Source organism: Arachis hypogaea, chromosome 2 (assembly GCF_003086295.3).
Source record: "Arachis hypogaea cultivar Tifrunner chromosome 2, arahy.Tifrunner.gnm2.J5K5, whole genome shotgun sequence".
Taxonomy (NCBI): Eukaryota; Viridiplantae; Streptophyta; class Magnoliopsida; order Fabales; family Fabaceae; genus Arachis; species Arachis hypogaea.
Window position 1 is genome coordinate 84,899,542 of NC_092037.1, and position 14,321 is coordinate 84,913,862.

Below are 14,321 nucleotides of genomic sequence, written 5' to 3' on the forward strand. Positions count from 1 at the left end.
CATTTCCTTAGCATCTCTCTGTACCTCTCCCAGGCATTGTAAAGGGATTCATTATCCTCTTGTTTAAAGCCTTGGATGTCCAGTCTTAACTGTGTCATCCTCTTGGGAGGGAAATATTGATTCAAGAATTTGTTTGACAATTGTTTCTATGTTCTTATGCTAGCTTTAGGTTCGTTATTTAACCACCTCTTAGCTTGGTCTTTTACAGCAAATGGAAACAGTAATAATCTGTAGACATCCTGGTCTACTTCCTTATCATGTACTGTGTCAGCAATTTGTAAGAACTGTGCCAGAAACTCAATAGGTTCTTCCTGTGGAAGACCAGAATACTGGCAATTTTGCTGCACCATGATAATAAGCTGAGGATTCAACTCAAAACTACTGACTCTGATGGAGTGTATACAGATACTACTCCCATATGAAGTAGTAGGGTTAGCATATGACCCCAGAGTCCTTCTGGACTGTTCATTTCCACTTAGGTCCATGATGGAGTAAGGGAGATGATGTAGATAAAAATTTTATTTTATATTTATTTATTTATTTATATATATATATAATTTTTTTCGAATTAGTAAAATAAAAATAAAAAAACTAAAATAAATAAAAAAAGATTTAAAAATATTTTATGAAGATTTTCGAAAAAGTGAGGAGAGAGAAAGTGGTTAGGATGTTTTTGAAAAAGATATGATTTTAAAAATCTTAAAAGGATATGATTTGAAAAAATTTGACCAAGTCAACCCAAGGGATTCGAAAATTATGAGAAATTAAAGGAAAAAATATTTTTTTTATTTTTGAATTTTATTATGAAAGAGAAAAACACACAAAAGCCACAAGACTTAAAATTTTTAGATACAATGCTCTTTGCTTTCGAAAATTTTGGAGGGAAAACACCAAGGCACACCAAACTTAAAAATTTTAAGATCAAAACACAAAGAAAACTCAAGAACACCTTGAAGACTCACAAGAACAACAAGAACAAAAGACAGAACACCAAACTTAAAATTTTTTAGAAAACCAAAATAAAATTTTCGAAAACTAAAGAAAAATTAACAAGAGAACACCAAACTTAAAGTTTGGCACAAGATTTAATCAAAGAAAAATTATTTTTGAAAAAGTTTTAAAAGGAAGATACCCAATTACCAAGAACACAAGCAGAATGCTCTAGCCAACTGAGCTATAAATTTAACGTGTTTTAAAAAGGTATTTTTAAAGGAAAATAAAAACATGCAATTGACACCAAACTTAATATATGAAACTAAACTCAAACGAAAGACTCCAAGAAAAATTAAAAACTAATAAAGAAAAATAATATTTTTGAAAGATTTTTAAAAAGAAATAATAAAAGATGCAATCCTAGTGACTCTAAACCAAAAAGACAATTTTTTCCTAATCTAAGTAACAAGATAAACCGTCAGTTATTCAAACTCGAACAATTCCCGGCAACGGCGCCAAAAACTTTGTGCATGAAAATTACAATCACACTTTGTAATTCCGCACAATTAACCATCAAGTGCACTGGGTCGTCCAAGTAATACCTTACGTGAGTAAGGGTCGATCCCACGGAGATTGCCGGCTTGAAGCAAGCTATGGTTATCTTATTATTCTTAGTCAGGATATCAATAGGGTTCTTAGTTTTAATTGTGAAAAGTGAAAGAGCATGAAAGGAATAATTATTACGCAGTAATGGAGAATGGGTTGGAGTTTTGGAGATGCTCTGTCCTTTGAATTTCTGCTTTCCTACTGTCTTCTTCTTCACGTACGCAGGTCTCCTTCCATGGCAAGCTGTATGTTAGTGGATCACCGTTGTCAATGGCTACCAGCCGTCCTCTCAGTGAAAAGGGTCTATGTACATGGCTAATCATTTGTTGGTTGTCACTAATGTTGGAATAGGATCCAGTGATCCTTTTGCGTCTGTCACTACGCTCAACGTTCGTGAGTTTGAAGCTCGTTACAGACATCCCCTCCCAGATCCTACTCAGAATACCATAGACAAGATTTAGACTTTCCGGATCTAAGGAATGCTACCCATTGGTTCTAGCTTATACCACGAAGACTCTGGACTCACGGATTGAACGCTCTGTTGTCAGGAGAGGCAGTCAAACTCGTGAGCCAGAAACCCAAGAGATAAACATTCAATCTAAGGTAGAACAGAAGTGGTTGTCAGGCATGCATTCATAGGTTGAGAATGGTGATGATTGTCACGGATCATCACATTCATCATGTTGAAGTGCGAATGAATATCTTAGAATAGAAATAGGCGAGATTGAAGAGAAAACAGAAATACTTGCATTAATTCATCGAGACGCTGCAGAGCTCCTCACCCCTAACCATGGGGTTTAGAGACTCATGCCGTCAAAGGTACAAGTTCGGATGTAAAAAAATGTTATGAGGTACAAAATAAATCTCTAAAAGTAGTTTTTATATTCAACTAGTAACCTAGGTTTACAGAAAATGAGTGAGCTAAGATAGGTAGTGCAGAAATCCACTCCTGGGGCCCACTTGGTGTGTGCTGAGGCTGAGCATTGAAGCTTTCACGTGCATAGGCTATTATTGGAGTCAAACACCAGTTTGTAACCTGTTTTTGGCGTTTAACTCTGGTTGGTAAGTTATTTCTGGAGTTTGACGCTAGAATAGAGCAGAAAGCTGGCGTTAAACGCCCGTTTACTAAACTTGGGCAAAGTATGGACTATTATATATTGCTAGAATTCCTGGATGTCTACTTTCTAACGCAATTGAGAGCGCGCCATTTGAATTTATGTAGCCCCAAAAATTCCACTTCGAGTGTAGGGAGGTCAGAATCCAACAGCATCAGCAGTCCTCTATCAGCCTCTGAATCAGATTTTTGCTCAGGTCCCTCAATTTCAGCCAGAAAATACCTGAAATCACAAAAAAACCCACAAACTCATAGTAAAGTCCAGAAATGTGATTTTTGCATAAAAACTAATAAAAATATATTAAAAAGTAGTTCGATCATACTAAAAACTATATTAAAACACCCCCAAAAAGCGTATAAAATAGCCGCTCATCACCCTCCATCAAGCTGCACAACTTTGTCACCACCGCCACTGTTCAAAAGAGCCCCTCCATCCAGAATCCGACTTCATCAACTTCCTCATGTGTGTCCTATCCTATACAAAACTTTGTGAATTGTAACAATTTCTCTAACCAACACCGTATTTTTCTTACTTCATTACAAGCCGAGCAAGAACCTCGGTCCTTCTCCCAAGCTGTCACAGATTCGCGATGGTGAGATGCCATGTCCAAAGAAATTCAAGCACTGGAAGTTAACAACACGTGGAAGCTCATACCTCTTCCTCCAGGAAAGAAAGCTTATGGTTGTAAGTGGGTTTATCAAATTAAATACAATTCTGATGGGTCAGTCGAGAAATTCAAAGCACGGTTGGTCATCTTAGGAAATCAACAAGTGGAAGGACTAGATTACAATGAAACGTTCTCTCCAGTGGCAAAAATGGTGACCATTCGAACAACTCTTGCCGTTGCAGCAGCCCAGGATTAGGAACTTCACCAAATGGATGTCCATAATGCCTTTCTGCATGGAGACCTTGATGAAGATGTGTACATGAAGCTCCCACCCGGGTTCCAAGTGTCTCAGCCAAGCTTAGTGTGTAAACTTAAAAAATCCATCTATGGCTTGCGACAAGCTTCGTGTTGTTGGTTTGCAAAATTATCCTTTACCCTTACTCGATTTGGTTACCAGGAATCACAAAAGACCATTCCTTGTTTAGTCTCTGTAAAAATGATGTCCACCTGGTTGTTTTGGTGTATGTTGATGACCTTGTGATTGCAGGAAATAATGGTGATGCAATTAACAAATTCAAACAGTACTTGTACAAGTGCTTTCACATGAAAGACTTAGGGCGCCTGAAATATTTTTTGGGGGTTGAAGTTGCCCAATCTTCCAAGGGAATTTTTCTGTGCCAGTGGAAATATGCCTTGGACATCATCACTGAAGCAGGTTTGCTGGCTGTTAAGCCCGCAGCTACTCCGTGTGAGGAAAATCACCGGTTGGCATCCGCTGCTGGCTCTGTTCTCTCTGATCCTAGCATGTATCGCCACCTCGTTGGAAGACTCATATATTTGTGCTTCACCAGACCTGATATCGCCTATAATGTTCATATTTTGTCCCAGTTTATGCAGAACCCATGTACTGAACATTGGCACGCTGCTTTATAGGTTGTTCGGTATCTGAAGGGACATCCGGGGCAGTGCATACTTCTACCTAAAGAAAATGATTTGCAACTCTATGCCTGGTGTGATTCTGATTGGGCTGGCTATCCGCTAACGCGCCGATCTCTTACAGGGTGGTTCATTTAATTCGGTACCGCCCCTATCTCATGGAAACACAGAAACAAAAAACGGTCTCCGCCTCTTCTGCTGAAGCTGAGTACCGCTCAAAGGCCAAGACAACCAGAGAATTAATATGGATAAAGGATATACTGTCCTCGTTGCACGTGTCGCATCCTGCTTCCATTTGCTTACATTGCGATAGTCAAGTGTCGCTTCACATTGCTAAAAATCTAGTCTTCCACGAACGTACCAAGCACATCGAAGTCGACTGTCATTTTGTCCGGGATGAAATCATACACAATCGACTATTACCTTCTTACGTTCCTACTCATCTCCAACTAGCTGATATTTTCACCAAGGCTCTCGGGACGAAACAGTTTGGGAAACTCTAAGTCAAGTTGGCCATTCAAAATTTACACGCGCCAACTTGGGGGGGTAACAACGGTCAACATAAGTTATATATAGAAATATCAATTAGAAGGTTTTGTTATTTATGTATATAGCAATCTGTCATACATATTTTTGGTAGGAATAAATTAGGATAACAAATCAAGTTGTTATATTAGGAAAAGATTTGTTGTGATTTGTTGATTAGAGTGTGTGTATATATATATATATATATATATATATATATATATATATATATATATATATATATATATATATATATATATATGAAAGTTTGTATCAAAGAACACAGTGCCGATTACCATTATTTATTAGATTTCAACAAAAACACAAAACCCTGTAATCATTCAATGATTTCACAACAGAAAATAAAACAAAAAACGAAGAACAAATGAGCGTGGTACTGACCTTCGAGAGAGGTTGAGCGCGACGGAGAGCAAGACGACGGATAGCAGTTGAGCGCCACGAGACGACGGCAATAAGACGACCGCGAGCAGGACGAAGACGATGGAGGATGGGGCCTGGGCGAGGAAGAAGAGAGCGAACATGAGGTTTGACTTGGATAACGCCGACAGTACGAAGAGAGACTTCTCGGACTGCTACGGATGGTGGCATTGTGTCACTCTGTTCGGCGACGGTGGAGGATTACTATGGTTTTCACTTTTTCTTTTCTCTGAGTGAAGGAATGAAACTATGACAGGAATGAAAGAGGGGAGAGAGCATTCAGAGAACCAACGCGTTCTGTTTTTTTCCCTTTTTCGAAACATGTTGTAGGGGTATACAAATCCAAACCGATCAAAATTAAACTGCTCATCCAATTCAATCCAAACCAAAAATCGATTAAAACCGTACTAATTCGAATCTTATTGGATTTTATTTTTTGCAAACCGCGTGATCGGATCGGATTTTGGATCTACTTTTCACAACCGATTCAATCCAATCCAAACCGCACAATGTGTTATAATATTATTATTTTATTATTATGTTTACAATTATACTTATAACATATTCAATTTGTTATACATATTTATATTTTTCATGTATTATTATTATTTAATAGATATTTTATGTTCAAAATGTGATTTATTTATTTATTTTAACGAACCTATAATTTTATTTCTATTGTTATGTTATCGTTGGTTTTTTAAGATATTGTTAAGACTTGCTATGTCATTGTTGGTTATTTGAAATTTGATGTTGAGACTTGTTATGTATATTTAATTTTTTTTTAATTTAGAAAACCGCAAATCCAATCCAATCCAAAATGCTCGAAATTGGATCGGATCATATTTTTTTAAAAAAAATCATCTAATCCAAACCGCACTGCAAGTAAACATAGTGTTTGGATCGGATGAGATTTTGACTCAAAATCGATCCAAACCGCACCGCGAACACCCCTAATGTCGCATTAGACAAACCGACCGATTATCGGTTGATAAACTACTATTTTGTGATTTATCTTGTGCTAAATTGAGTGGTCTTTATCAATTCTCTACATACTTATTCATACAAACTGCATGGTTTTATAAATCCTTCCTAATTTTATTCTATGGTTGAAAACTTGCTTCTTAAGCCCTTAAATTGTGTATTTTTAATTCCTCTTTATACCATTCGATGCCGTGATCCGTGTGTTAAGTGTTTTCAGGCTTTATAGGGCAGGAATGGCTTGGAGGATGGAAAGAAAGCTTGTAAAAATGGAAGAAACACAAGAAACGAAGGAGCTGACCAGCGAGAATCGGCGCGCACGCGTACCTGACGCTTACATGTAACTTGGCACATTCCATAGAGACGCGGACGCGTACTTAACACGTACGCGCGAAACGTGCAGAGGACCATCGATGCGCATGCGCACATGACGTGTACGCGTGCTGTACGTCACATGTAGAAATTGTAGAAAATGCTGGGGGCAATTTTGGGCTGAGTTTGGACCCTGTTTTTGGCCCAAAAACACAGACTAGAGCCAGGTGACAGCAGAGACTCAACACACATTCACACATTCTCAGTTTTAGTTTTAGTTTTGGGAATCTCAGAGAGAATTGACCACTTCCTCTAGGGTTCTTCATATTCATAGATTCTTATATTTCTAGTTTTATGCTTTTGAGTTGGATATTGAGAAGAGTTACTACCTCCATTGAAGCTTTTATCATTCTAGTTTGTTTTCTATTCCTTTACTCTTTTAATTCCCATTTACTTTGTTTAGAGTTATATGGATACCTTCGATTTTGGAATTAATTAATGCAAAGATAATTTTCTATTCCATTTTCATTATTTGTTGATTATTTCCAATTGAGTTTAATTATTGTTCCGAGTGTTACCTGAAATTGTAGGTCGATCTCGGTCGAGATCTTCTGTGTTGGTCGGAGCCGACTGACGAATGGATTTTTGACGGTTTAGAATTTCACAAATGAATTCTCGTTGCAAGTATAGTTTCTAAACCAAGCAATAATCCAATCATACAAAAATTTGTTTGTCACAAGTACAAACCCCTAAAATCTATAAACCGAAGTATTTAAACCTCGGGTCGTTCTCCCTAGGATTTACAATAAAGTGTCTTGTTATTGGTTGTGAGTTATATTTGGGGTTTTTAAGATTTTAGACAAGAAATATAAATGGCAAAGAAAATAAACTAACAACTAGCAAAGCTCTTGGCAAGATATGAGAACTAGAAGTCCTATCCTAGTTATCCTCCTCAATTGTGATGGCAAATTGTCCATTGCTCCCACTTAGTCAACCTCTAACCATGGAGGAAAGTCAAGTGGATGAATCAATTTGATTCCTCAAGTCCTAATCAACTCCTAAAGGAAAGACTAGCTTTAGAGGTATTCAAATCAATTAGCAACTTCTAATTATCAATCAACAAAAGGATTAGATAACTCAAGAGTCACTAATTACTCAACCAAAGCCAAGAGGAACAAAACCTACACTAAAATCCAACCAAGCATTTCATCAAACACTTGGAAGGTACAAAAGAAAAGCAAAGCAATTTGACAACAAGAAGAGAATCTAACAACAATTATTGAAAGAAGTTAACAACAACAATCAAAAGAAACACAATTATTATGAATTACCTTGAATTGAATTGAAAGAAAGTAGAAGGAACAATACTAGATCTACAACAAAATATAAGAACAACATAAAAGAGATTACACCAAAAGAGTAGGAGAAGAATGAATGTAACTACAAGGAATTGAGAAGATAGAAGTAGAAGAAGATGAATCTAAATCTAGATCTAAGAACTAAACCTAATCCTAATCCTAATTCTAGAGAGAAGTGAGAGCTTCTCTCTCTAGAAACTAGTTCTAACTAATTCTAAAACTAAACTATGACTAATGGTAACTAACATGTGTTTCCCTCTTCACTCCTTGGGTTAAATAGCATCAGAAATGAGTTGGATTGGGCCCACAAGGCTTCTAAAATCGCTGGCCACGTTTTGCTTCAAGTGGACTAGGTGGCAGCAACGGCACGTGCGCGTACTTTGCGCGTGCGCGCCACCATACGTGTAGCAACTATGGCAAATCTTATATCGTTTCGAAGCCCCGGATGTTAGCTTTCTAACCCAACTGGAACCGCATCATTTGGACCTCTGTAGCTCAAGTTATGGTCGTTTAAGTGCGAAGAGGTCGGCTTGACAGCTTTCCGGTTCTTTCATTTCTTCATGAGTTCTCCAACTTTTCATGCTTCTTTCTTCATTCCCTTGATCCAATCTTTGCCTCCTAAACCTTAAATCACTTAACAAACATATCAAGTCATCTAATGGAATCAAGGTGAATTAAATTTATTCATTTTAAGACCTAAAAAGCATGTTTTCACTCTTAAGCACAATTAAAGGAGAATATACAAAACCATGCTATTTCATTGAATAAATGTGGGTAAAAGGTTATAAAATCCCCTAAAATCAATACAAGATAAACCATCAAAACGGGGTTTGTCACCGACGTGTCCGGCAGGTGTATAGTGGCCGGAGCTGGCGTGTCCGACTTTGTGGAACTGAAAGTACTGCTGATCCTTCGTCCCCGGAGGGTGGGGGGTACCTGCAAGGGACTCCGATGCTTAAGTTAGCAAGGGTATTAAGCAGGTATTGAGTAGGATCAGAATATGAGTTATACCTGGGTGCTCCAGCGTATTTATAATGGTGAGATGTGGCCTCCTGTGGATAAGATAAGTTAGTTATCTTATCTTATCTTTATCTTATCTTCAAGTGAGGTCATCTTATCTTCAAGGGAACCGCCCTTCTCTTGTAGGCTTGGGCTGCCTTAGGATCTGGGGCGTGTTCCTCTATTTGGGCCCTTTGTTTGGGCTTTCTCGTGACTTGGCCGAGCTCTTTGAGAAGAGGTCGGATTGTCCTGACCTGAAGAGGTCGGTCGCTTTGTCTGTAGAACATCCCGGGTTGGACAACTCGACCCAGGATATGAACAGTGCCCCTTCTTGAGCTCGGTCTTCTTTTTGAGATCGAGTCCTTGACTTCGGTCTTTCTTTGGTGAAGCCGAACTCAAGCATTTTGTTGACTCCTTTGTAGCAGCTTTGAATGTAGAACGTTTCTTCTAAAAGACGCGCGCTTTTATATCGGCGCTTTTTTGGGAACATGCGAGGGTTTAATGCCTTCTTTAATTTGAGCATTAATTGCCCCGTTTCCCTTTGGCTCTTTACTTTGATTTTGAAAACCCAGAAACAGTTTCTCTCCTTTAGCCTTTTCGTAACTTCTTTTCTCTGCTCTCTTTGCTTTCTGTTCTTTCGTTTGCGCTTATGCTTTCTCTTGGAGTTTTTGTGGTTTTCGTGTTTTCTCTTCTGCGACATTACTCTTGTTCATGTTTTTGCTTGTGAGAGGGCGTCCCAGATTTCGTCTTCTGCTTGCTGTTCTTTTCCAGGTAAGTACTGGCTTTCTTGTAGCCTCATTTTCAATTTTTGGTGAAGCTTTGATTTTGCATGTTTGAAAGTTTGAATCTTTTCGAGGTCTTGTATTTGCTTGTCACTGTAACATATTTTTCCTGTCTTTCTTTTATGCATTCTCATGGCTTTTCTGTTGAGGCTTTCTAGGGTTTTATTGTCTCTTTGTGGTTTTTTCCTGCCTGATACTTGATAAAAATCTACGTCTGTTCCTCGCTTTGTTTGGAGATTTGCTTTTTGTCTGATCTTGAAAAAAGGTTGCATCTTTAATGGTCTCTTCTTGGCGTGTTTGGTAGAATGTAACAATTTTTTGTATTTCTCCTTAAAGAAAGGTGTTTGCTATTTTTTGAATTTCTTTTTGAGACATGCTGGCATGTAAGCTTGTAGATTGATTTCTGGAAACCTTGCTTTGTTACTGCCTCCAAAGGATGCCCCAAGACTTTGGTTTGAGTCTTGGGGTTTTCCTTTTCTTTGTTCCATCGCCTGAGAAGTATTGACCGAGTTGCTTTCTCCCTTTGTCCGAGATGTTTGTGGTAACCCCATCTTCTTTTCTTACTTGTAGGGTTAGTTGGCCTCATGTCTTCTCGCAATAACATTGTAGAGATGTCTTCCAGAGTTCCCGAGGGGATGTCCGATTGGCTGGACTCCCTTGTTTTGTTGTGTGTTTCTGTTGTGGATGTTGAGTTTTGCACAGAGCCAAGGAAGCGCCATAGGATTTGTGGTAACAATGCCCGTGAGGAGGATTACGAGCTTGGTGCTCCTGATTCTGATGAGAGGGTTTGTTTTCCGACTTCCATTGAGAGGGAGCGTCCCTTCTTCTATGCCTATGAATACTTCTTCAGCTAGTTGAACGTTACTTTTCCTTTTACTGCTTTCGAGACCGACCTGTTGTGGTCGTGTAATATTGCCCCTCCCAGCTTCACCCTAATTCATGGGGTTTTATTAAAATTTTTCAACTTCTCTGCCGTGAATTAGATGTAACACCTTCCCAGACTCTTTTCCTTTATTTGTTTGTTTCCGCCAAGCCTGGCGGTTCTTCAAAAAAGAAAGCTTCCTGGATTTCCTTCAGGTCCGCCCAGGGCCACAAAGTTTTTGCTATGTATGATGAGTCCTTTAAGGACTTCAAGAATTACTTCTTTAAGGTTCGTGCTGTCGAGGGGGCCTGCCCCTTTTTTCTTGATGAAAATGATGAGCCTTCTTTCCCTCTAGAGTGGCAGAGGGATGTGAGAGTGTCTCGCTATACCTGGGAGATGCTTGATGATGTTGAGCGTGCCTTTGTTGTTGTTCTTGAGGATCTATGGGGGAAACCACCCCATCTTGATACAAAAAGGTTTTTGAATGACCTGTCCTTGGTTCGGACTATTTTGGGTACTTGTCTGACTTGTTTCTTATACTTGTTTCTTAATTTTTTCTTCCTCTTGTTGTGACCGTAACTCTCTACTGTGGCTAATTCTGGATTTGCAGAGATGTCAAAGAACAACGACTCCATGAAGGCCTTTAAAAAGGCAAAGAAGGCAATTGCTGCTCTAAACATCTCGGCCAAAGTGGCCGGCGAGGGATCTTCTCAGGTCCTAGTGAAGCCTCCTGTGCCGAGTTCTCTCGGGCCGAGGAAGGAAATTCCTACTCCTCGGTTTCGTTAGGTCGATCCTCCTATGCCGTTTCTTCTGGTGTTCCTCCCTTAAAAAAAGCAAAAAACATCCGAGCCTTTTAACCTGGATGCCCCGGATTTTGATGCTATCGAGTTTGTTGACCAGCAAATTGCCCCCTATGGTGGGCTTTCCATGGACGACGTGTCTCTTATTCAGCATCTGGATTTCATCACCAAAAGTAGTGTGAAAATGGCTCATATGGGTGCGGCTATTTTCCGAACAGTTCAGGGGATCCCGATTCATGCCACAAAATCCTTCATGGAGGAGGCCAAGTCATAATTTGATCGGATCAAGGGTCTGAAGGATGAGTTGGAGGTGAAGTTGGCGAAGGTGGAGAAGGAGCTGGAGGGTGAGAAGGCCAGCTCTATTACCCTGGCTGCTTCTTTGAAGTTGGCTGAGGACATGGCCCTAAAGCATAAGGATAGCTATGTCTCGGCTTATAGGAAATTAATGTATCTCCGGGATGATTTGGAAACTGCTCGGGCTAATTATGCCGAGCTTCAGGGTCACCTTATGGGCAGCGTAACTGCTGCCTCCGAGAACCTGATGGAGCATTTCCGGATTGTTGCTCCTGATGCCGACTTGACTCTTGTCAGCCTGGACAATGTTGTGGAGGATGGTAAGATTGTCCCTGATGACCAGGATGATGATGATGCTGACCCTCCCCCAGTGCCTTCTCTTAAAGTGTCGACCTCCTCGGTTCCTCCCGTTACGTCCGATCCGGATTGCCAGATTCTGAACCGGGATGATGGAACTGTAGATGCTGTGCCTATTCAGACTTGCCCTCCTTCTTCCCGTACTGATGCTGCCGGGAAGGCTCCAGATCTTGGTTAACCTCCTTTTTTAAGTATTTGTGTAAATAGCCCGGTTTGTGGGCTTTGAACTCTTTTTTTTTTGTAAATGATGCTTTGTTGACTGTTGATACTCCAGTTGCTATTTTTAGCAACTTTATTTTGAAAAACAAAATGGTTTCTCTGGCTCTTGGGGTTGGCTTTCAAGCGACCTGTTGAGTCTTTGTTTTATGATAACTGTGATATGCTTGCTTGCGGCTTTCTTTATCATTTACCTGGGATTTTCAGAGTTGTCTTTTATCCATCCTCTTTTGATCGCTTTTGTGGCGAGGTCAAGGTCTATCGGGTCGAATTATCTCCCCTCTGTTGGTTGATCTTCTCAATTGATCTTTTCGAGCAACCCCTTGGGATTACTTTTTATAACTTTTTGTAGCTTCAGTTCGATTTCTTCATGTAGGTCCCCGTTTTGTTACTAGGTGATCTTTTTTTCTTAGATCTTGTTAAGATCTTTTTTGAGGTTTTGCCTTTTGTAACTTTATCTTTTTTGGGCTGACTTCGTCATACCGGACTCTGTCGAGTTTTTTGATAATCCTCTTTTTTTTGGACCGTGTTCAGGTCTCTTTCAGGGATTATTTTGTTTTGTAGGAGACCGACTTCGTTGGGTCGATTTCTTCTAAGTTGTTTTTGTGATCCTCTTTCTTGGACCTTTGTTAGGTCTCTTTCAGGGATTACTTTTACAACTTGTCTTGTAGGGGATCGACTTCGTTAGGTCGATCTCTTCTAAGTTGTTTTTATAATCCTCTTTCTTGGACCTTTGTTAGGTCTCTTTCAGGGATTACTTTTACAAGTTGTCTTGTAGAGGATCGACTTCGTTAGGTCAATCTCTTCTAAGTTGTTTTTGTAATCCTCTTTCTTGGACCTTTGTTAAGTCTCTTTCAGGGATTACTTTTACAACTTGTCTTGTAGGGGATCGACTTCGTTAGGTCGATCTCTTCTAAATTGTTTTTGTAATCATCTTTCTTGGACCTTTGTTAGGTCTCTTTCAGGGATTACTTTTACAACTTGTCTTTGTAGGAGACCGACTTCGTTAGGTCGATCTCTTCTAAGTTATAGCAATTCCTCTTTAATAGGGTTGGCCAGACCTCTTTCCAGGGATTTGCTGATAACTTGGATTGACTTGGTCTGACTTTTTAGTGTCGGCCAGTCTTTTTAAGTTATTATATAGCAATCCATAAGACCTCGTCAGGTTCTTTTTGGGATCACTTTCGATAACTTCTTGCATTATTTTGTTTTCATCTTTTGCCGATTTGTAGATGGTGGTTTCTATCCTGGTTTAATCGACCTTTAGGTGAATCGTGTTTTCACCTTTGTCGGTCGATCATTCCTATCGAGATCGTATAATGAATCTATTCTTCACTTCCTGTTCGATCCGTTGCTTTGTAATCGGATGATGAATGCTTCAGATTAATGCGTCTTGGGAATTTGTAGAATATCTGAAATGTATTTTATTTAAAGAAAGTGTAAATATATACAGGCGGGAGTTTTTCATACCCTTAAGTCGGATTAAATCTCAATCTTGACGCCTCATTAAAAAACCTTTTCAGAAAAAAGAGTGCGTCTTGTGATGAGACCTTTATCTAACTATAGTACCTTCTTAGGTTACAGGCGTGCCATGATCTGGGGAGTTCTCGTCCCTCGAGTTCGGACAGTCTATAGTAGCCCTTCCTAAGTACTTCTGTGACTCGGTAGGGTCCTTTCCAGTTGGCTGCCAGCTTTCCTTCTCCGGGTCGAGTTGTTCCAATATCATTTCGGATTAAGATTAGATCATTCTCAGCGAAACCTCTTGGCACTACCTTTTGATTATATCTGAAAGCCATTCGCCGTTTTAGTGCTTCTTTTCTGATCCGAGCTCTCTCTTGGATTTCCGGAAGTAGGTCGAGCTCTTCTCTTTGAAGTTGAGAGTTGGTTTGTTCATTGTAGTGGACTACTCGGGGAGACCCTTCCTCAACTTCTATTGGAATCATTGCCTCCACTCCGTATGTTAATCGAAATGGTGATTCGTTCGTAGTGGAATGTGGAGTTGTTCGATACGCCCATAGAACTTGCGAAAATTCCTCTGCCCAAGCTCCCTTTGCTTCTTGTAGTCTCCGTTTCAGCCCGGCTAATATGACTTTGTTGGCTGCTTCGGCTTGTCCATTGGCTTGGGGATGTTCGATGGAGGTGAACTGGTGTTTTATGTTCAAGTCGGCTACTAGTTTTCTGAAGCCTGCATCTGTGAATT

At 39.6% G+C, this 14,321-nt stretch overlaps 1 protein-coding gene across 1 annotated transcript; it reads left to right on the top strand.

The window, feature by feature from the left end:
• Positions 1 to 3,647: 3,647 nt before the first annotated feature.
• On the top strand, positions 3,648 to 4,194 carry LOC112727246 (uncharacterized mitochondrial protein AtMg00810-like). Its single transcript, XM_025776924.1, has 2 exons — positions 3,648 to 3,675; positions 3,809 to 4,194. The coding sequence occupies exons 1-2, from the start codon at positions 3,648 to 3,650 to the stop codon at positions 4,192 to 4,194; spliced, it is 414 nt and encodes a 137-aa protein (XP_025632709.1).
• The last annotated feature ends 10,127 nt before the right edge of the window (positions 4,195 to 14,321 follow it).